The sequence below is a fragment of the Leucoraja erinacea genome, unplaced genomic scaffold, assembly GCF_028641065.1.
Source record: "Leucoraja erinacea ecotype New England unplaced genomic scaffold, Leri_hhj_1 Leri_957S, whole genome shotgun sequence".
NCBI lineage: Eukaryota > Metazoa > Chordata > Chondrichthyes > Rajiformes > Rajidae > Leucoraja > Leucoraja erinaceus.
In genome coordinates, this window is record NW_026576902.1 from 16,152 (window position 1) to 40,000 (window position 23,849).

The 23,849-nt window shown below is 47.7% G+C and overlaps 1 protein-coding gene across 1 annotated transcript in view; it reads left to right on the forward strand.

Annotated features, from left to right (window-relative positions):
- The first annotated feature begins 9,083 nt into the window (after positions 1–9,083).
- LOC129695139 (deleted in malignant brain tumors 1 protein-like) overlaps positions 9,084–23,849 on the forward strand; it is a 36,729-nt gene continuing 21,963 nt past the window's right edge. Inside the window, exons 1-5 of the mRNA XM_055631906.1 lie at positions 9,084–10,010; positions 10,847–10,961; positions 14,597–14,632; positions 15,717–16,037; positions 19,823–20,128. Of these exons, the coding sequence (XP_055487881.1) occupies positions 10,934–10,961; positions 14,597–14,632; positions 15,717–16,037; positions 19,823–20,128 (691 nt within the window). The 5' untranslated portion in view covers positions 9,084–10,010; positions 10,847–10,933. The remainder of the gene's footprint in view (positions 10,011–10,846; positions 10,962–14,596; positions 14,633–15,716; positions 16,038–19,822; positions 20,129–23,849) is intronic.

Genomic DNA, 23,849 nt, shown 5'->3' on the forward strand with positions numbered 1-23,849 from the left:
GGGTAGAGCCTCCACCGCCTGGCGCCGTGACTCGCGGATGGCCAGCTTGGCCAGGCCCAGGAGCAACCCAACCAGGACATCTTCAGCCCTACCCTCTCCCCTACACACAGGGTGTCCAAAGATGAGGATGGTGGGTGAAAAATGCAGCCAGAAGGCAAAGAGCAGCCCCTTTGGGCAAGAGCGGAACTCACTATCAAAACATGGAGGGGACGGGGGACACAATTTTTTGGTGGCCACGCTCGCAAGCTCTCACTCACACACACACACGCACGAGGCTTTGGAGGCCCAATCCAGCGCTAAATGCAGCTCAACTCTGCCTGTCTCGCCGGGTTAACTACAGCCCTGGACTGGACTGACGGGACACCAGCGTTGCTTCTCTGCGCTGGCCATATTTCCCGTAAGTCCAGGAAGGCTGTAGGCTTACCAGGCGGGACAGGCACAGTTGAGCTGGGTTTAGCGCTGCTTCTCTGCGCTGGCTGTGGGCCTGAGGGCACCGCCTGACTCCTGACCAAAGATTCTATAGCGGAGGATCTTTGCTGCCAACCTCCCTGGACGGGATCGATCCTGGCTGCGGATGAGGCGCAGGTCTGTGCCACGTCTCCCTCCTCCCAGCACCACACTCTATCCTCAGTCCCACCCAACCCCCACTCCTTCCTCCTCCAATCATCTCACTGAATCGCTATGTCCCGCCCCCATTGCCTACTGACCGACGTCTCTCTCGTCCAATCGGCGCCCTCAATCATCACCGGGTTTTAAAATCCGGATTACAAAAACTTGTGGGGGATGTCCCCCACCTCTCAAAACCTCTTCCCCCCCCCCCCCTCCCTGGCTTTTCCGCCCCTGCCTTTAGATAATCAAACAGTGGCTGCAGCCTCACACACTTCATGTACACGTGGTACACAGACTCTTCCAGCCCGCAGTAGTGGCAGGCGGCTGGTGAGTCTGTGAACCGCGAGAGAAACAGGTTGCAGGGAACACCTCGGTGCAATACCCTCCACCCCAGGTCCCCAATGTAGAGGGGGAGAATCCCTGCGTAGAGGGACCCCCACCGGGGACCCTCCTCATGACTGGAAGGCAACACCGACCACCACGTGGTGTCCGGACAGTGGACCAGGGCGAGGAAGTGCAGGGTGTGGAGGAGGAGCCTGTACAGGACACGCCTCCCTGCGTCTTGGAGGGAGACGAAGGGTGTCGAAGAGAGGCGGCTCAAATTGTGTGGGACCGGCTCCCGGGATGGATTACGGCGCCTGGGTCCGATGAGTACTTCCGGCTGAGCGGGGGTTTGCTCAACCACAAGTACTCCACATGTTTGAGCCCCCCCCCCGACACCCGATGGGGTGGGACAAGGACCGGCTGCTCTCACGCCCGGGCCGTCACCCTCCGCCGGCAGAGGTGGGGCCCGGTCAACGGCAACCAGGTTCCAGACTCTCAACAAGTCCCTGTAGAAGCCAGGCATCCCCATCAGGACCGCACGGCTGACCCCCACCATCGGGATCCGCGTACCTCGTTGAAGGCAGCGACTCTGTTGGAAAAAGTATGGTGCCGGCACGTGCCACCTGGGAGGATGCGCTGAGTACAGGTATCTCTGCAAGGTCCTGAGGCGGAGAGCCGCCAACTTGCTGCGAATGCACACCAGCGATTGACCGCCAAGCATGGACTCGGTGGGCCGAAGGGCCTGTTTCTGTGCTGTACCTCTAAACTAAACTAGTGTGTGAACGGGCAATCGCTGGTCAGCGCGAGGCTTGACAATGAGTCACGATGACGACAATATCATATAACCATATAACCATATAACATTTACAGCACGGAAACAGGCCATCTCGGCCCTTCGGTGGGGGCGCTGCAATGACGGCAGCCCTGTCAGCAGCGTGTTAGTTTTTTCAACTTTTTTTTTTTTTTTAGTATGTTTTAAAGTATGTTTTTAATGTTTCTTTGTGTGTTTGTGTGTGGGGGGTGGTGGGGGGGGGGGGGGGGCGTGGGGGGCGTGAGGGGGGGAAACCGTTTCGGTCACCTCCTCCACGGAGAGGCGACTTTTTCCACGTCACCTCCCCCGTGGCCTAACAGCAAGGATCGGCACGACCTTTCCCGGAGACGCGCCCGGGGCTTCAGCGGCGGGCGCAGCGTTGACTCTCGGCGTGGTGCGGGGGCTCGCAGGAGGGGAGCGATCTGTTTCGCTGGCCCGGGGCAGCCGGCAGCCTGAAGCCGTGGTCTGCACAGCTCCAGCTGGCGCGGTGTCTACAGCCCGGGATCCCTCGTGGGGGACCCAGGGGAAGAAGAAGCCATCACTGCCGGCCCGCGTCCAACTTCTACCGTGGGCGCGGTGGCGACTTACCATCACCCCTGGAGGGGAGCTTCGACCGCCGGCCCTGCGGTCTGCGGTGCTTCTGGCTGCGGCGCGACGGGAACTTTAAACACTAAATCTCGACCGCCGGCCTGCGGCCTACACCAACTAAAAGCCGCGGTCTCCGGTGGGGAAGAGCCGATCCTGGACTTACCTGGACTTGTACCTTGTATTTTTACCATCTGGACGCCCGCAGCAACGGCTGCGGAGGGTTGAGGTCCCGACCACGGGGGAAAATGGAGGAGGACTGGCCAAATTGTGCCCTTCCACCACAGTGATGAACGCTGTGGTGGATGTTTATGTTCAATTTTTATTGTGTTTTTGCGTGTGTTCTTTATCATTGTACCGCTGCTGACATATTCATTTCACTTGCACTTCATGTGCAATGTGATAAATAAACCATATTGTATTGTATTGTATTGTGCCGAACACGTATTCTCCCCTAGTCCCATATACCTGCACTCAGACCATAACCCTCCATTCTTTTCCCGTCCATATACCTATCCAATTTATTTTTAAATGATAAAATCGAACCTGCCTCCACCACTTCCACTGGAAGCTCATTCCACACAGCTACCACTCTCTGAGTAAAGAAGTTCCCCCTCATGTTACTCATGTCCCCCTCATGTTTAGATTTACTAGAATGTTGCCTGGGTTTCAGCAACTAAGTTACAGAGAAAGGTTGAACAAGTTAGGGCTTTATTCTTTGGAGCGCAGAAGGTTAAGGGGGGACTTGATAGAGGTTTTTTAAATGATGAGAGGGATAGACAGAGTTGACGTGGAAAAGCTTTTCCCACTGAGAGTAGGGAAGATTCAAACAAGGGGACATGACTTGAGAATTAAGGGACTGAAGTTTAGGGGTAACATGAGGGGGAACTTCTTTACTCAGAGAGTGGTAGCTGTGTGGAATGAGCTTCCAGTGAAGGTGGTGGAGGCAGGTTCGTTTTTATCATTTAAAAATAAATTGGATAGTTATATGGATGGGAAGGGAATGGAGGGTTATGGTCTGAGCGCAGGTATATGGGACTAGGGGAGATTATGTGTTCGGCACGGACTAGAAGGGTCGAGATGGCCTGTTTCCGTGCTGTAATTGTTATATGGTTATATGGTTACCCCTAAACTTGTGTCCCTTAATTCTCAAGTCATGTTCTCTTGTTTGAATCTTCCCTATTCTCAATGGGAAAAGCTTATCCACATCAACTCTGTCTATCCCTCTCATCATTTTAAAGACCTCTATCAAGTCCCCCCTTAACCTTCTGCGCTCCAGAGATAAAAAGACTTAACTTGTTCAACCTTTCTCTGTAACTTAGTTGCTGAAACCCAGGCAACATTCTAGTAAATCTCCTCTGTACTCTCTCTATTTTGATGACATCTTTTCTACAATTAGGTGACCAAAATTGTACACCATACTCCAGAATTGGCCTCACCAGTGCCTTGTATAATTTTAACATTACATCCCAACCAGACCTTTGTGTCAGCAGACTTGGAGATCAGATTTCACGTGCACTATGTCAGCCAAGGCAGGAGGCCATGGCTGTGTGAGACCAAGGAATGTAAGCTGTAAATAATGTGTGTATATCATTATTACTTCACATCTGCGGCCAGGACGTGACACTGGCTACAAGGATATTTCGGATAGTTCAGATATGTTGGGTATTCTGAATCCCTGGCTTCCAGCTGGAAAAAACAAAATATTTTCCTTTCAAAATGGCGGTCGCTGGAGCTGACTTTGTCGCACTTGGCAGAGTTGTACACTTCGATCCGACGCGTGTTACAAGCACCGTCAGCATGAGGTGGAATGCTTGGCCGGAGGAACTTGAAGCTTACGCCGACAGTCGAGGGCTCTCTCTTGAGGAGAGTACGCCGGGGTGGAAGGCGCAGCGGCGAGCGTTGCTTCTTTTCACCACGGGGCCAGCATAGAAACATGGAAAATAGGTGTAGGAGGAGGCCATTCGGCCCTTCAAGCCAGCACCGCCATTCATTGTCATCACGGCTGATCGTCCCCAATCAATAACCCGTGCCTGCCTTCTCCCCATATCCCTTGACTCCACTAGCCCCTAGAGCTCTATCTAACTCTCTCTTAAATCCATCCAGTGATTTGGCCTCCACTGCCCTCTGTGGCAGGGAATTCCACAAATTTACAACTCTCTGGGTGAAAACGTTTTTTCTCACCTCTGTCTTAAATGACCTCCCCTTTATTCTAAGACTGTGGCCCCTGGTTCTGGACGCCCAACATTGGGAACATTTTTCCTGCTTGTCCAGTCCTTTTATAATTTTATACGTTTCTATAAGAACTCCCTCATCCTTCTAAACTCCAGTGAATACAAGCCTAGTCTTTTCAATCTCTCCTCATATGATAGTCCCGCCATCCCAGGGATCAATCTCGTGAACCTACGCTGCACTGCCTCGATCACAAGAATGTCCTTCCAGCACTTTGTACCTGTCCACGTTCTCCAGAGATGCTGCCTGACCCGCTGAGTTACTCCAGCACTTTGTGTTCTTACAGATAAAGGTTTGCTGATGTGTCTCTTCAACAAATAGCGGCAAATTTCGTAACCAGACTCCGAGATAATGTTGACAATATGAAGGGCAGTTCAGATCAATATTGAAACCAAATTCAAACAAAGTTCAAAAGGCACTTGTGTGTGTGTTGGCCTTCATAGCGATCGGATTTCAGTATAAGAGCAAAGAGGTCCTTCTGCAGTTGTACAGGGCCCTGGTGAGACCACTCCTGGAGTATTGTGTGCAGTTTTGGTCAACAAATTTGAGGAAGGACATTTTTGCTATTGAGGGAGTGCAGCGTAGGTTCACCAGGTTATTTCCCGGGATGGCGGGACTGTCTTATGCTGAGAGAATGTTTTGATAGTCCCAGCCTCAACTACCTCCTCCGGCAGCTCGTTCCATACACCCACTATTAAATCTTTTCCCCCTTCACCTAAAACCTATGTCCTCTGCTCCTCGATTCCCCCACTCGGAACGATCCCAGCAATGAGTGGATTAACATATGATGAGCGTTTGTCGGCACTGGGCCTGTACTAGCTGGAGTTTGGAAGAACGAGGGGGGACCTCATTGAAAATTCACCGGATAATGAAAGGTAGTAAGATTAAGAGGGCTCATGTCAGCTCAAGACTTGAAAAAACTTGTACATATTACTAGTAGGCTAGATTATTGTAACGGTCTCCTTGCAGGTCTTCCGAAAAAAACTGTCAGGCAGCCACAGCTTGTTCAGAACGCTGTTGCTAGAGTTCTAACAAAGACCAAAACATTTGAACACATTACACCAATTCTTAATTCCTTACATTGGCTCCCTGTATGTCAGAGAATTGATTTCAAAATCCTGCTGCTCACCTATAAATCACTACATGGTTTAGGACCAAAGTATATCACTGACATGCTTCCACTATATAAGCCTTCTAGACCACTAAGATCTTCTGAAACCAATCTGTTAGTGATTCCCAGAGTAAATACAAAACATGGGAAAGCAGGATTTAGTTACTATGCAACAAATAGCTGGAATAAACTTCCTGAAGATTTAAGACGCCTCAACTTTGACCACTTTTAAAACAAGACTGAAAACGTTTATGTTTACTTTAGCTTTCAGCTAAATCTTAACGACATTGCACTTTTAACTTTTGCACTTTTTACAATGCATTTTTAATTTTGCTTTTCTTTTCTTTTAATTCTTCTATTTCATTTCATTTTATTATTTCATTTTATTGTATGACATGTTTTTATGTGAAGCACTTTGAGTCTGCCTCGTGTATGAAATGTGCTATATAAATAAAGTTGCCTTGCCTTGCCTTGCCTGGAAAGAGTTGATGTGGAGAAGATGTTTCCACTAGTGGGAGAGTCTAGGACCAGAGGCCGTAGCATTTGACATGTCCAAATCTATCTATCTATCTATCTATCTATCTATCTATCTATCTATCTATCTATCTATCTATCTATCTATCTATCTATCTATCTATCTATCTATCTATCTATCTATCTATCTATCTATCTATCTATCTATCTTATCTTAAAACTGTGTGCCTGCTGCCGTCCGGCGTCTGGCGTCTGGCTGCCGGCCGACTTTTTTTCTTTGATTCTCTGCTACTCCGAAACCAGACGCAGAATCGCCGAGAGCTTTTCCATTTCGGTAGCGATTTCACTTTTCTTTCTAAGTATCCACTCCTGATTACATTTTGTCGTGTTCATGTACACATATTTAATCAAATCCTTCTCCCCCCCCCCCCCCCCCCCAATATTTCAAAAAAGAACTGGCTTCTCACCCATAGAATCAGCCCCAGCCCCAGCCCCTGGTGAACGTTCCATCGTGTGATGTCACAATGTCCAATGCTCAAAGACATTCTTGCCATAGAGGGAGTACAGAGAAGGTTCACCAGACTGATTCCTGGGATGTCAGGACTTTCATATGAAGAAAGACTGGATAGACTCGGCTTGTACTCGCTAGATTTTAGAAGATTGAGGGGGGATCTTATAGAAACTTACAAAATTCTTAAGGGGTTGGACAGGCTAGATGCAGGAAGATTGTTCCAGATGTTGGGGAAGTCCAGAACAAGAGGTCACAGTTTAAGGATAAGGGGAAATCCTTTATGACCGAGATGAGAAAAACATTTTTCACACAGAGAGTGGTGAATCTCTGGAATTCTTTGCCACAGTAGGTAGTTGAGGCCAGTTCATTGGCTATATTTACTAGGGAGTTAGATGTGGCCCTTGTGGTTAAAGGGAACAGGGGGTATGGAGAGAAGGCAGGTACAGGACACTGAGTTGGATGATCAGCCATGATCATATTGAATGTTGGTGCAGGCTAGAAGGGCTGAATGGCCTACTCCTGCACTTAATTTCTATGTTTCTATGTTTCCCTCTCCCTCTCCCACCCATCCCTCTCTCCCCCACACCCCTTCCCTCTCTACCCCACCCCCTTCCCTCTCTCCCCCTGCCCCCTTCCCCTACCCCTCTGTCCCTCTTCCACAACTCCCCCTACCCACCCTCCCCACTCTTCCACCTCTCCCCTTACCCCACCCCTCTCCCTCCCCCACCCCCTCTCTCTTCCCCTCCCTTCCCCTCTCTCCCCCACCCCTTCCCCTACCCCTCTGTCCCTCTTCCACCACTTCCCCGTCCCTCTTCCACCACTCCCACTACCCCTCTACCCCTCCCTCCCTCCACACTCTTCCACTTCTCTCCCCCTTCTCTCTGCCCCCTCTCCCTCTCCTCACCCCTCTCCCTCTACCATCCCTCTCTCCCCAGCACCCTTCCCTCTCTACCCCACCCCCTTCCCTCTACCCCTCTGTCCCTCCCTCTTCCATCACTCCCCCTACCCCTCTCCTCCTTCCTCCCCACTCTTCCACTTCTCTCCCCCTTCCCCCTCCACTCTCCCTCCCCACTCTTTCCCCTTTCTCCCTCTCACCCCTCTCACCCCTCTCCACCTCCCTCCCTCCTCCCATCCCTTCCAAATCTGTCCCATTTCCTCCTCCTCCTCCTATAACCATATAACCATATCACAATTACAGCACGGAAACAGGCCATCTCGGCCCTACAAGTCCGTGCCGAACAAATGTTTTTTCCCCTTAGTCCCACCTACCTGCATTCATACCATAACCCTCCATTCCCTTCTCATCCATATGCCTATCCAATTTATTTTTAAATTATACCAATGAACCTGCCTCCACCACTTCCACTGGAAGCTCATTCCACACCGCTACCACTCTCTGAGTAAAGAAGTTCCCCCTCATATTACCCCTAAACTTCTGTCCCTTAATTCTGAAGTCATGTCCTCTTGTTTGAATCTTCCCTATTCTCAAAGGGAAAAGCTTGTCCACATCAACTCTGTCTATCCCTCTCATCATTTTAAAGCCTCTATCAGGTCCCCCCTTAACCTTCTGCGCTCCAGAGAATAAAGACCTAACTTATTCAACCTATCTCTGTAACTTAGTTGTTGAAACCCAGGCAACATTCTAGTAAATCTCCTCTGTACTCTCTCTATTTTGTTGACATCCTTCCTATAATTTGGCAACCAAAATTGTACACCATACTCCAGATTTGGTCTCACCAATGCCTTATTCAATTTTAACATTACATCCCAGCTTCTATACTCCATGCTCTGATTTATAAAGGCTAGCATACCAAAAGCTTTCTTTACTACCCTATCTATATGAGATTCCACCTTCAGGGAACTATGCACGGTTATTCCCAGATCCCTCTGTTCAACTGTATTCTCCAATTCCCTACCATTTACCATGTACGTCCTATTTTGATTTGTTCTGCCAAGGTGTAGCACCTCACATTTATCAGCATTAAACTCCATCTGCCTTCTCCTCTCCCCTCCCTCCCCTCTTCTCACCCCCCCTCCCCCCACCTGTGTGTTTGTGGGGTGGTTAAAGTTAGTGTGATGCCGCAGCCCCCCCCTCCCCCCTCCCCAAACGCCGTTGAGGAAACAGACCCAACCGGGTCTGCACTTGGTCTAGTTATTATATAAAACTGTGTGCTTGCCGGCGTCCATCATCCGGTGTCCGTCCGGATGCCGGCTGCCTTTCTTCCTTTGATTCCTTGCTACGCCGAAACCAGACGCAGAATCGCTGAGATCTTTTCCATTTCGGTAGAGATTTCACTTATCTTTCTAAGTATCCACTCCTGATTACATTTTGTCGTGTTTATGCACACATTTTTAATCAAATCCTTCCCCCCCTTCCCCCCCATTAAAAAAAAAAACTGGCTTCTCACCTATAGAAGCAGCCCCAGCCCCTGGTGAACGTTCCATCGTGTGATGTCACAATGCCCAATGTTCAAAGACATTGTTGCCATAGAGGGAGTACAGAGAAGGTTCACCAGACTGATTCCTGGGATGTCAGGACTTTCATATGAATAAAGACTGGATAGACTCGGCTTGTACTCGCTAGATTTTAGAAGATTGAGGGGGTATCTTATAGAAACTTACAAAATTCTTAAGGGGTTGGACAGGCTAGATGCAGTAAGATTGTTCCAGATGTTGGGGAAGTCCAATAGCAAGGATGTCCTTCCTCAAATTTGGAGGCCAAAACTGCACACAATACTCCAGGTGTGGTCTCACTAGGGTCCTGTACAACTGCAAGAGGACCTCTTTGCTCATATACTCAACTCCTCTTGTTATGAAGAACAACATGCCAAAACTGCACACAATACTCCAGGTGTGGTCTCACTAGGGTCCTGTACAACTCCAATACTCAACTCCTCTTGTTATGAAGGCCTTCATGCCATTTGCTTTCTTCACCAAATGGGCCATGTTGGCCGGTGTGGGCAAGTTGGGCCGAAGGTCCCGTTTCCATGCTGTATGGCAATGACTAGCTGTGAGGTCGATGAAAGGGAGGTTGGTTTGTGTGTGTGTGTGTACGTGATGGTCTGGGCTGCACTGCGTCCACAACTCTCTGTGAAACAACTTTGATCTGTTTGCTAAAATCGATAGGGTTTTGAAGTCCACAAACATGTGCAACTTGTTTGCTGGTCACGCCGTGTCAAGGTCCATAGTTGGTCATGGTGTCACAGCGGGTAGAGTTGCTGCCTCACAGCGCCAGAGACCCAGGTTCCATCCTGACTACGGGTGTACTGTACGCAGTTTGTACCTTCTCCCCGTCACCTGCGTGGGTTTTCTCCGAGACCTTCCGTTTCCTCCTACACTCCAAAGACGTGCAGGTTTGTAGCTTAAATGCGTTGGTAAATGTAAAATTTCCCCATTGTGAGTAGGATAATGTTAGTATGCGGTGATCTCTCTCTCTCTCTCTCTCTCTCTCTCTCTCTCTCTCTCTCTCTGCCGCTCTCCCTCTGTTTCTCTGCCTCCCCCTCTCTCTCTGTCTCTCTTTCTCGCTCTCTCTCCTCTCTCTCTCTCTCTGTGTCTCTTACTCTCTCTGTCTCTCATTTTCTGTCTGTCTGTCTGTCTCTCTCTGTCTGTCTGTCTGTCTCTCGCTCTTTGTCTCCCTCTCACACTCTCTCTCTCGCTCTCGCTCTCTGTCTCCCCATCTCCCCCTCTCTCTCACCCCTCCCCCGCAACGTTTAAGAGACTCTTGGACAGGTACATGGATAGGACAGGTTTGGAGGGATATGGGCCAAATGTGGGCAGCAGGTGGAACTGGTATTGGACTGGTATAGGATAGAAAGTGAATGGTATGTTAGCTTTCATAGCAAAAGGATTTGAGTATAAGAGCAGGGAGGTTCTACAGCAGTTGTACAGGGTCTTGGTGAGACCACACCTGGAGTATTATGTACAGTTTTGGTCTTCTAATCTGAGGAAATACATTCTTGCCATAGAGGGAGTATAGAGAAGGTTCACCAGACTGATTCCTGGGATGTCAGGACTTTCATATGAAGAAAAACTGGGGCATGTTGGCTGGTGTGGGCAAGTTGTGCTCTCTCTCTCTCTCTCACTCTCTCTCTCATTCTCTCCTTGTCTCGTGGGCAGCAGGTGGGACTGGTATAGACAGGGCATGTTGGCCGGTAACTAACAATATACATTGTCTCTCTCTCTCATTTAGAACGTTGTATCCTAACGCAAGCTGTGCCAATCTAATGCGTTTCAAAACCGTTTCTGGCATCTTACGTATTGAAAAAGACAGGCCAACATGCACCTAAGATTTGTCATTTGCTGGGGTAAGTTCCCGGTTTTATAAATGGATCGGCTGGGCTTGTATTAACTGGAATTTAGAAGGATGAGAGGGTGTCTTATAGAACCATACAAAATTATTCAGGGATTGGACACGCTAGAGGCAGGAAACATGTTTCCGATGTTGGGAGAGACCAGAACAAGGGGCCACACACAGTTTAAGAATAAGGGGTCGAGCATTTAGGACTGAGATGATCAGAAACCTTACCATCCAGAGAGTTGTGAATCTGTGGCCATTTAGGACTGAGATGAGGAGAAACTTTTCCACCCAGAGAGTTGTGAATCTGTGGGATTCTCTGCCACAGAAGGCAGTGGAGGCCGATTCACTGGATATTTTCAAGAGAGAGTTAGATTTAGCTCTTAAGGGCTAACGGAATCAAGGGATATGGGGAGAAGGCAGGAACAGGATACTGATTGTGGATGATCAGCCATGATCATATTGAATGGCGGTGCTGGCTCAAACGGCCGATGGGCCTACTCATATAACCATATAACCATATAACAATTACAGCACGGAAACATGGCATCTCGACCCTTCTAGTCCGTGCCGAACACGTATTCTCCCCTAGTCCCATATGCCTGCGCTCAGACCATAACCCTCCATTCCTTTCTCGTCCATATAACTATCCAATTTATTTTTAAATGATAAAAACGAACCTGCCTCCACCACCTTCACTGGAAGCTCATTCCACACAGCCACCACTCTCTGAGTAAAGAAGTTCCCCCTCATGTTACCCCTAAACTTCTGTCCCTTAATTCTCAAGTCATGTCCCCTTGTTTGAATCTTCCCTCCACTCAGTGGGAAAAGCTTATCCACGTCAAGTCTGTCTATCCCTCTCATCATTTTAAAGACCTCTATCAAGTCCCCCCTTAACCTTCTGCGCTCCAGAGAATAAAGCCCTAACTTGTTCAACCTTTCTCTGTAACTTAGTTGCTGAAACCCAGGCAAGATTCTAGTAAATCTCCTGTGTACTCTTTCTATTTTGTTGACATCCTTCCTATAATTAGGTTGTACACCGAAATTGTACACCATACTCCAGAATTGGCCTCACCAATGCCTTGTACAATTTTAACATTACATCCCAACTTCTATACTCAATGCTCTGATTTATAAAGGCCAGCACACCAAAAACTTTCTTTACCACCCTATCTACATGAGATTCCACTTTCAGGGAACTGTGCACAGTTATTCCCAGATTGATTTGTCCTGCCAAGATGTAGCACCTCACACTTATCAGCATTAAACTCCATCTGCCATCTTTCAGCCCACTCTTCCAACCGGCATAAATCTCTCTGTAGACTTTGAAACTCTACTTCATTATCCACAACCCCAACTATCTTAGTATCATCTGCATACTTACTAATCCAATTTACCACACCATCATCCAGATCATTGATGTACATGACAAACAACAGTGGACCCAACACAGATCCCTGTGGCACCCCACTCGTCACTGGCCTCCAACCTGACAAATAACCATCCACCATTACTCTCTGGCATCTCCCATTCAGCCACTGTTGAATCCATCTTCCTACTCCACCATTAATACCCAACCATTGAACCTTCTTAACCAACCTTCCATGAGGAACCTTGTCAAAGGCCTTACTGAAGTCCATATATACAACATCCACTGCTTTACCCTCATCAATTTCCCGAGTATCTTCTTCAAAAAATTCAAGAAGATTAGTCAAACATGACCTTCCAGGCACAAATCCATGTTGACTGTTCCTAATCAGACCCTGTTTATCCCGATGCTTATAGATATTATCTCTAAGTATCCGTTCCATTAATTTGCCCACCACTGACATCAAACTAACAGGTCTATAATTGCTAGGTTTACTCTTGGACCCCTTTTTAAACTCCTGCACCTATTGTCTACATTTCTATGCTTCCAAAGTTCAGAAGTTCAAAAATCATGGGAGCAGAATTAGGTCATTCGGCCCATCGAGTCCACTCCGCCATTCAATCCTGGCTGATCTATCTCTCCCTCCTAACCCCATTCTCCTGCCTTCTCCCCATAACTCCTGACACCCGCACTAATCAACAATCTATCTATCTCTGCCTTAAATATATCCACTGACTTGTAGCCTCCACCGTTGTCTGTGTCAACGAATCCCACAGATTCACCACCCTCTGGCTAAAGAAATTCCTCCTCATCTCCTTCCTAATGGAAAGTCCTTTAATTTTGAGGCTGTGACCTCTGGTCCTAGACTCTCCCACTAGTGGAAACATCCCCTCCACATCCACTCTATCCAGGCCTTTCCCTATTCGGTAACGTTTCAATGAGGTCCCCCCTTCATTCTTCTAAACTCCAGCGAGTACAGGCCCAGTGCCGACAAACGTTCATCGTACGTTAACCCACTTATTGCTGGGATGTCATTAGCATAAGTTCATCAGTTCTCCACAATCTTTAGACCAAATGTGGAACACGGGGCCTAGAACTGTACAATACAACCAGCCGGCCCACATCAAACTCTACCTGCAACCAAAACTGGTTGACAGACTGGAAACAAAGAGTAGGGATTAACGGGTCCCTTTCAGAATGGCAGGCAGTGACTAGTGGGGTACCGCAAGGCTCGCTGCTGGGACCGCAGCTATTTACAATATACAGCAATGATTTGGATGAAGGGATTCAAAGTAACATTAGCAAATTTGCAGATGACACAAAGCTGGGTGGCAGTGTGAACTATGAGGAGGATGCTATGAGAATGCAGGGTGACTTCGACAGGTTGGATGAGTGGGCAGTTGCTTGGCAGATGCAGTTTAATGTGAGTAAATGTGAGGTTATCCACTTTGGTAGCAGAAACAGGAAGTCAAATTATTATCTAAATTGTGTCAAATTGGGAAAAGGGGAAGTACTATGGGATCTGGGGGGTCCTTGTACATCAGTCTATGAAAGTAGCCATGCAGGTACAGCAGGAAGTGAAGAAAGTGAATGGCGTGTTGGCCTTTATAACTAGAGGAGTTGAGTATAGGAGCAAAGAGGTCCTTCTGCAGTTGTACAAGGTCCTAGTGAGACCACACCTGATATATTGTGTGCAGTTTTGGTCTCCAATTTGAGGAACGACATTCTTGCTATTGAGGGAGTGCAGCGTAGGTTTACAAGGTTAATTCCCGGGATGGCGGGACTGTCATATGCTGAGAGAATGGAGCAGCTGGGCTTGTAGTTTAGAAGGATGAGGATATCTTATGGAAACATATAAGATTGTTAAGGGCTTGGACACACTAGAGGCAGGAAACATGTTCCTGATGTTGGGGGAGTCCAGAACCAGGGGCCACAGTTTAAAAATAAGGGGTAAGCCATTGAGAACGGAGACGAGGAAACACTTTTTCACACAGAGAGTTGTGAGTCTGTGGAATTCTCTGCCTCAGAGGGCGGTGGAGGCCGGTTCTCTGGATACTTTCAAAAGAGAGCTAGATAGTGCTCTTAAAAATAGCGAAGGAATATGGGGAGAAGGCAGGAACGGGGTACTGATTGTGGATGATCAGCCATGATCACATTGAATGGCGGTGCTAGTTCGAAGGGCTGAATGGTCCACTCCTGCACCTGTTGTCTATTGTCTCTCCTCAATCCCTCTGTTATTGCAATATATAATAATCTTTCATCTAATCTGCCCACAGTACTACTTAATCTCGGCAAAAGCAAGCAATCAGAAGGTACGTAGGAATTTATCTTAAAATGCAAAATTTGGAGCAAGCATGTGATGTTATGTGTGTTCTTTTAAGAAGCATTTTCCACAAAGAAATAGAGTCTTAGAGTGATACAGTGTGGAAACAGGCCCTTTGACTCTACTTGCCCACACCGGCCAACATGCCCCATCTACACTAGTCCCACCTGCCCGCGTTTGGCCCATATCCCTCTAAACCTGTAACTGTCCAAGAGTTGTGATAGTCCCAGCCTCAACTACCTCCTCTGGCAGTTTGTTCCATACACCCACCTTCTGTGTGGAAGAGTTGCCCCTCAGATTCCTATTCAATTTTTCCCACCCCCGCCTCTCTCACCTTAAACCCGTGTCCTCGGGTCCTCTATTCCCCTTATCTGGGCAAGAGACACTGTGCGTCGACCCGATCTATACCCCTGGAGATTTTGTAAACCTCTATAAGATCAGACCCCTCGAGTCCCGGCAACATCCTCGTAAATCTTCTCAGAACCATTTTGCCCAGCTTGACCACATTTTCCTCTAACACAGTGCCCAGAACTGAACACCATATTCACTGTCACTGCAGTCAGAGAGTGATACAGCGCGGAAACAGGCCCTTCGGCCCAATTTGCCCACACTGGCCAACATGCCCCATCTACACTTGTCCCACCTGCTGCCCACGTTTGGGCCATATCTCGTATCCATTTGAGCCGAAGATAGACACAAAATGCTGGAGTAACTCAGCGGGTGAGGCAGCATCACTGGAGAGAAGGATTAGGTAACGTTTCGGGCCAAGACCCTTCTTCAGACTGAGAGCCAGGGGAGAGAGGGACTAGAGATGTGGAAGATCGCTGGTCGGCATGGACTCGGTGGGGAAGGGCCTGTTTCCGTGCTGTAACTGTGAACCAACTCTGTCTCTCTCTGTGTAAGGGGACTAGTGGAATCAAGGGATATGGGGAGAAGGCAGGCACGGGTTATTGATTGGGGACGATCAGCCATGATCACATTGAATGGCGGCGCTGGCTGGAAGGGCCGAATGGCCCCTCCTGCACCTATTGACTATGTTTCTATGTGTAACCTTGCTTTATCTGTGTCCACAGGGGAAAGTTTCTTCCTGAGGTTGGTTGATGGAGACAGCATCTGCTCGGGAAGAGTGGAGCTGTTCTACAATGAAACGTGGGGGACAATCTGTGATGATTACTGGGACATGCCTGATGCAGTGGTGGTGTGTCGGCAGATTCAATGTGGATTTGCCCAGTCTGCCCGCGGTTCTTCACAGTTCGGGGAAGGTCCTGGCGTTATCTGGCTGGACGATGTAGAATGCGTGGGGTCAGAAAGCAACTTACGCCAGTGCAAGATCCGCACAGTTGGGGAACACAATTGCAACCACGTCGAGGATGCTGGAGTGATTTGCAATCCTGGTGAGGTCTTAGAAAATCACCATGACCCTGGCGACCCTGACCAACGTTAAACTGCTCCACACACGGTCACATTCACACAGTCAAAGAATCACACACCCACCTGTTCACACACTAGTTTAGTTTAGAGATACAGCGTTGAAACAGGCCCTGCGGCCCATCGAATCCATGCTGACCAGATTCAGATTCAGATTCAGATTCAATTTTAATTGTCATTGTCAATGTACAGTACAGAGACAACGAAATGCATTTAGCATCTCCCTGGAAGAGCGACATAGCAAACGATTTGAATAAATAATAATAAGTGTCCGGGGGGGGGGGGTGGTGATTGGCAGTCACCGAGGTACGTTGTTGAGTAGAGTGACAGCCGCCGGGAAGAAGCTGTTCCTCGACCTGCTGGTTCGGCAACGGAGAGACCTGTAGCGCCTCCCGGATGGTAGAGGAGGGTAAACAGTCCATGGTTGGGGTGAGAGCAGTCCTTGGCGATGCTGAGCGCTCTCCGCAGACAGCGCTTGCTTTGGACAGACTCAATGGAGGGGAGCGTGGAACCGGTGATGCGTTGGGCAATTTTCACCACCCTCTGCAATGCCTTCCGGTCGGAGACAGAGCAGTTGCCATACCATGCAGTTGGTAAGGATGCTCTCGATGGTGCAGCGGTAGAAGTACACCAGGATCTGAGGAGACAGATGGACCTTCTTCATTCTCCTCAGGAAGAAGAGACGCTGATGAGCCTCCTTGATCAGAGTAGAGGTATTGTGGGTCCAAGGGAGGTCATCAGAAATGTTGACTTCCAGGAACCTGAAGCTAGAATCACGTTCCACCTCCGTCCCGTTAATGTGGATGGGGGTGTGCGTGCCGCCTCTGGACTTCCTGAAGTCTACAATGAGCTCCTTGGTCTTCTTGGAGTTAAGGGCCAGGTTGTTGTCAGCGCACCATGCTGCTAAGTGCTAGACCTCCTCCCTGTAGGCCAGCTCATCGTTGTTGCTGATGAGGCCAATCACCGTTGTATCATCTGCATACTTGATTATGGTGTTAGTACCATGTACAGGTGTGCAGTCATAGGTGAAGAGGGAGTAGAGGAGGGGGCTCAGCACACAGCCCTGTGGAATGCCGGTGTTCAGGGTGAGGGTTGAAGAGGTGTGCTTGTCTAACCTCACAGACTGGGGTCTGTTGGTTAGAAAGTCCAGTATCCAGTTGCAGAGGGAGGGGTCGATGCCCAGGTTACCGAGTTTGGTGATCAGTTTTGATGGTATAATGGTGTTGAATGCTGAGCTGTAATCGATGAACAGCATTCTTACGTAAGTGTCTCTGTTGTCGAGGTGGGAGAGGGCGGAGTGAAGTGCCGTTGAGATGGCATCCTCCGTACTCCTGTTCTTGCGGTAGGCAAACTGATAGGGATCCAGTGTGGGGGGTAGGCAGCTTTTGAGGTGTGCCAGGACCAGCCTCTCGAAGCACTTGGTGATGATGGGGGTAAGTGCAACTGGGCGGAAGTCGTTGAGGCTTGCCGCAGTGGAGTGTTTTGGCACTGGCACGATGGAGGTGGTTTTAAGGCAAGTGGGGACAACTGCTTGGGCAAGTGACAGGTTGAAGATGTCAGTCCAGACGTCTGTCAGCTGCGCAGCACAGGCCCTGAGCACGCGCCCGGGGATGCCGTCAGGGCCAGCAGCCTTACGTGCATTAGTCCTACTCAGTGCCACGTACACGTCGTAGGGGGTGAGTGTGAGGGGTTGGTGATCGGCAGGTAGCACAGCCTTGATGGCTGTCTCTAGATTGTCCCTGTCGAAGCGACCATAGAAGTGATTAAGCTCCTCAAGGAAGGAGGCGTCGCTGAATGTGGGGGTGGTGTTGGAGGGTCTGTTGGAGGACCAGCAGTCGCATGTTTAGTTTAGAGATACAGCGAGGAAACATGCTCAACGACCCAACTTGCCCACACCAACCAACATGCCCCATCTACACTAGTCCCACCTGCTGCCCGCGTTTGGCCCGTATCCCTCCAAACCTGTCCTATCCATGTACCTGTCCAAGTGTTGTGATAGTCCCTGCCTCAAGTACCTCCTCCGGCAGCTCATTCCATACACCCTGTGTGGAAAGGTTGCCCCTCAGGTTCCTATTCAATCTTTCCCCCCTCAACTTAAACCTATGTCCTCTGGTCCTCGATTCCACTACTCTGGGCAAGAGACTCATCCTTCTAAATTCCAGTGAAAACAAGCCCATTCTTTCACCCCATTCACTAGGATTTAGAAGGATGAAAGGGAATTCTTATAAAAATAACATTATTAAGGGATTGGACTAGCTAGATGCTGGAAAAATGTTCCCCATGTTGCGGGTCCAGAACCAGGAGGCACCAACAGTTTAAGAATAAGGGGTTGACCACTTAGAACGGAGATGAGGAAAAACGTTTCCACCCAGAGAGTTGTGAATCTGTGGGATTATCTGCCACAGAAGGCAGTGAAGGCCGCTTCTCTGGATGTTTTCAATAGCGAGTTAGGTTTAGCTCTTGGGGCTGACGGAATCAAGGTATATGGGGAGAAAGCAGGAACGGGTTATCGTATGTCAGTCCCGCCATCCCAGGAATTAACCTTGTGAACCTTCACTGCACTCCCTCAATAGCAAGAATGTCCTTCCTCAAATTAGGAGACAAAAACTGTACACAATACTCCTGGTGTGGTCTCACTAGGGCTCTGTACAACTGCAGAAGGACCTCTTTACTCCTAAACTCAAATCAATAGACAATAAACAATAGACAATAGGTGCAGGAGAAGGCCATTAGGCCTTTCAAGCCAACACTGCCATTCAATGTGATCATGACTGATCATCCACAATCAGTACCCCGTTCCTGCCTTCTCTCCATATCCCCTGACTCCGCTATCTTTAAGCCCTATCCAGCTCTCTCTCAAAAGCATCCAGAGAACCGGCCTCCACCGCCCTCTGAGGCAGAGAATTTCACAGACTCACAACTCTTTGTGTGAAAAAGTGTTTCCTCATCTCCATTCTAAATGGCTTACCCTTTATTCTTAAACTGTGGCCCCTGGTTCTGGACTCCCCCAACATCAGGAACATGTTTCCTGCCTCTGGCGTGTCCAAACGCTTAATCTATATTACTAAAACTCTGTTCTTGACCGGTTTTGGCTTTCTGTGCTGCGGTTTCCGAGGGTACGCCGCGACCTACGGCCGTCATTTTTGGCCACCTCGCTCCGCCGCATGTCTGCCGGGATTTTTCCCGTTGATGAAAATTGACAGGGATATTAATGTTTTTACAACATCCCCATTCTCTCTGCTGCCCCTGCTGGAGGGAGGGGGAGGGACTATAAAACCAGGAAGTGGTGTGCCTCAATCAGTCTCTACAAGTGGTGTGCCTCAATCAGAGCTTTGAATGACACTGACAAATGTCTACAGCACTGCGAATACCCTTAATTTGGTTTGAAAATGAAAATATGGTTAGAGGTAAAAAAAGCAATGCCTGCAAATGGTTGTTTACTCCCAATACCATGTGCCCTAATTTTGCCCACTAATTTCCTATGTGGGACCTTATCAAATGCTTTCTGAAAGTCCAGGTACACTACATCCACTGGCTCTCCCTTGTCCATTTTCCTAGTTACATCCTCAAAAGATTCCCGAAGATTAGTCAAGCATGATTTCCCCTTCTGTCCTTGTTGAGAATGTTGAGGAAGAGCGGAGTTGTGGGATATGGAGGAGACTCTCATGAGAGCCTCATCTATAATGAAGTTTGTCGAGCTGCGACGAGGGTTATCAGGGGAGACTTGTCTGATTTGACCTTCTCTCTACAGAGCACCCACCAAAGCCATCCATTTACAGTGGGAAGAAGTCTGGAGTCTTCATCAAGGGTGAAGATCTGAAGATCAAATGCAGCACGCTGGGATTCTACACGGCCACAATGTTCTACCTGTACAAGGACAACGGGCCCTTGCCGCTCTTGACCAAGTCACCGGCCAGTCGCCATTTCACCGCCACTTTCCACCTGGCCAACATCACTGACGGACACAGCGGCAATTACAGCTGTCGTTACGACTCCAACATCTCCGGCAAGACCTACAGCTCGGAGCAGAGCGAGAATGTGGACATCATGTTGAGAGGTGAGTGGATCCACACACACACACACACACACACACACACACACACACACACACACACACACACACACACACACACACACACACACACACACACACACACACACACACACACACACACACACACACACACACACACACACACACACACACACACACTCACCCTCACGAGCACATGTACACCCAACGACAAACTTGTAGCTCGATATATCCACTCACAGAGCGATACCACACGGAGACATACCCTTCCTTCAGCCCAACTTGCCCGCACCGGTCAACATGCCCCATCTACACTAGTCCCAACTGCCAGCAATTGGCCCATATCCCTCCAAACCTGTCCCACCCATGTACCTATCCAAGTGTTGTGATAGTCCCTGCCTCAACTACCTCCTCCGGCAGCTCGTTCCATACACCCACTCAGATAAGTTGCCCCTCAGTTTCCTATTAAATTTTTCCCCACCCCCGCAACTCTCACCTTAAACCCGTGTCCTCTGGTCCTCGATTCCCTTACTCTGGGCAAGAGACTCTGTTCGTCTACCCGATCTAATCCTCTGGTGATTTTGTTCACCTCTATATGATCGCCCCTCATCCTTCTGCGCTCCAAGGAATAGAGTGCCAGCATTCTCCAACCTCCCTGTAGCTAAAGCCCCTCGAGTCCCGGAATCATCCTCGTAAATCTTCTCCACACACTTTCCAGCTCAGCGACATCTTTCCTGTAACACGGTGCCCAGAGCGGAACACAATATTCTAAATGCAGCCTCGCCAACGTCTTGTACAACTGCAACATGACCTCCCAACTTCTAGACTCAATACTCTGGCTGATGAAGGCCAAAGTGTCAAAAGCCTTGTTGACCACCTTATCCCCCTGCGACTACTCAGTGTATATATATTTATATATACACACATATAACCATATAAACCATATACCAATTACAGCACGGAAACAGGCCATCTCGGCCCTACAAGTCCGTGCCGAACAACTTTTTCCCCTTAGTCCCACCTGCCTGCACTCATACCATAACCCTCCATTCCCTTCTCATCCATATGCCTATCCAATTTATTTTTAAATGATACCAACGAACCTGCCTCCACCACTTCCACTGGAAGCTCATTCCACACCTCTACCACTTACTGAGTAAAGAAGTTCCCCCTCATGTTACCCCTAAACTTCTGTCCCTTAATTCTGAAGTCATGTCCTCTTGTTTGAATCTTCCCTATTCTCAAAGGGAAAAGCTGATCCACATCAACTCTGTCTATCCCTCTCATCATTTTAAAGACCTCTATCAAGTCCCCCTTAACCTTCTGCGCTCCAGAGAATAAAGACCTAACTTATTCAACCTTTCTCTGTAACTTAGTTGTTGAAACGCAGGCAACATTCTAGTAAATCTCCTCTGTACTCTCTCTATTTTGTTGACATCCTTCCTATAATTGGGCGACCAAAATTGTACACCATACTCCAGATTTGGTCTCACCAATGCCTTGTACAATTTTAACATTACATCCCAACTTCTATACTCAATGCTCTGATTGATAAAGGCTAGCATACCAAAAGCTTTCTTTACCACCCTATTTATATGAGATTCCACCTTCAAAGAACTATGCTTGGTTATTCCCAGATCCCTCTGTTCAACTGCATTCTTCAATTCCCTACCATTTACCATGTACGTCCTATTTTGATTTGTCCTGCCATGGTGTAGCACCTCACATTTATCAGCATTAAACTCGATCTGCCATCTTTCAGCCCATTCTTCCAAATGGCCTAAATCACTCTGTAGACTTTGGAAATCCTCTTCATTATCCACAACACCCCCTATCTTAGTATCATCTGCATACTTACTAATCCAATTTACCACACCTTCATCCAGATCATCGATGTACATGACAAACAACAAAGGACCCAACACAGATCCCTGAGGTACCCCACTAGTCACCTGCCTCCAACCCAATAAACAGCCATCCACCATTACCCTCTGGCGTCTCCCATTCAGCCACTGTTGAATCCATCTTGCTACTCCTGCATTTATACCCAACAGTTGAACCTTCTTAACCAACCTTCCATAAGGAACCTTGTCAAAGGCCTTACTAAAGTCCATATAGACCATATCAACTGCTTTACCCTCGTCAATTTCACTAGTAACCTCTTCAAAAAATTCAAGAAGATTAGTCAAACATGACCTTCCAGGCACAAATCCATGTTGACTGTTCCTAATCAGACCCTGTTTATCTCGATGCTTATATATAATATCTCTAAGTATCTTTTCCATTAATTTGCCCACCACTGAAGTCAAACTAACAGGTCTATAATTGCTAGGTTTACTCTTAGAACCCTTTTTAAACAATGGAACAACATGCACAGTGCGCCAATCCTCGGGGACTATTCCCGTTTCTAATGACATTTGAAATATTTCTGTCATAGCCCCGGCTATTTCTACACTAACTTCCTCAATGTCCTAGGGAATATCCTGTGAGGACCTGGAGTCTTATCCATTTTTAAATTTTTCAAAAGTGTCAGTACCTCTTTTACTTTGAACCTCATAGTATCCATAGCTACTCTACTAGTTTCCCTTACCTCACATAATTCAATATCCTTTCCTTGGTGAATACCGAAGAAAATAAATTGTTCAATATCTCCCCCATCTCTTTTGGCTCTGCAGATAGCTGTCCACTCTGTCTCTCCAATGGACCAATTTTATCCCTCGTTATCCTTTTGCTATTAATATAGCTGTAGAAACCCTTTGGATTTACTTTCACCATACTTGCCAAAGCAAGCTCATATCTTCTTTTAGCTTTTCTAATTTCTTTCTTAAAATTATTTTTACATTCCTTATACTCCTCAAGCACCTCATTTACTTCATGCTGCCTATAATTATTGTAGATCTCCCTCTTTTTCCGGACAAGATGTCCAATTTCCCTTGAAAACCAGGGCTCTTTCCAATTTTTACTGTTTCCTTTCAACCGAACAGGGACATAAAGATTCTGTACTCTTAAAATGTCCTCTTTAAATGTACTCCATTTCTCTTCTACATCTTTCCCATAAAACAAAATGTCCCAGTTCACTCCTTTTAAATCATCTCGCATCTCATCAAAGTTAGCCTTTCTCCAATCAAAAATCTCAACCCTAGGTCCAGTTCTGACCCTCTCCATAATTGAAAGGAAATAGTAAAATTGGAAAGAGCCCTGGTTTTCAAGGGAAATTGGACATCTTGTTCGGAAAAAGAGGGAGATCTACAATAATTATAGGCAGCATGGAGTAAATGAGGTGCTTGAGGAGTATAAATAGTGTAAAAAGAATCTTTAGAAAGAAATTAGAAAAGCTAAAAGAAGGTATGAGGTTGCTTTTGCAAGTAAGGTGAAAGTAAATCCAAAGGGTTTCTACAGATATATTAATAGCAAAAGGATAACGAGGGGTAACATTGGTCCATTAGAGAGTCAGAGTGGATAGCTATCTGCAGAGCCAAAAGAGATGGGGAAGATATTGAACAATTTATTTTCTTCGGTATTCACCAAGGAGATAGATATTGAATTATGTGAGGTAAGGGAAACAAGTAGAGTAGCTATGGAAACTATGAGATTCAAAGTAGAGGAATTACTGACAATTTTGAGAAATATAAAAGTGGATAAGTCTCCAGGTCCGGACAGGATATTCCCTAGAACATTGAAGGAAGTTAGTGTAGAAATAGCAGGGGCTATGAGAGAAATATTTCAAATGCTATTAGAAACGGGA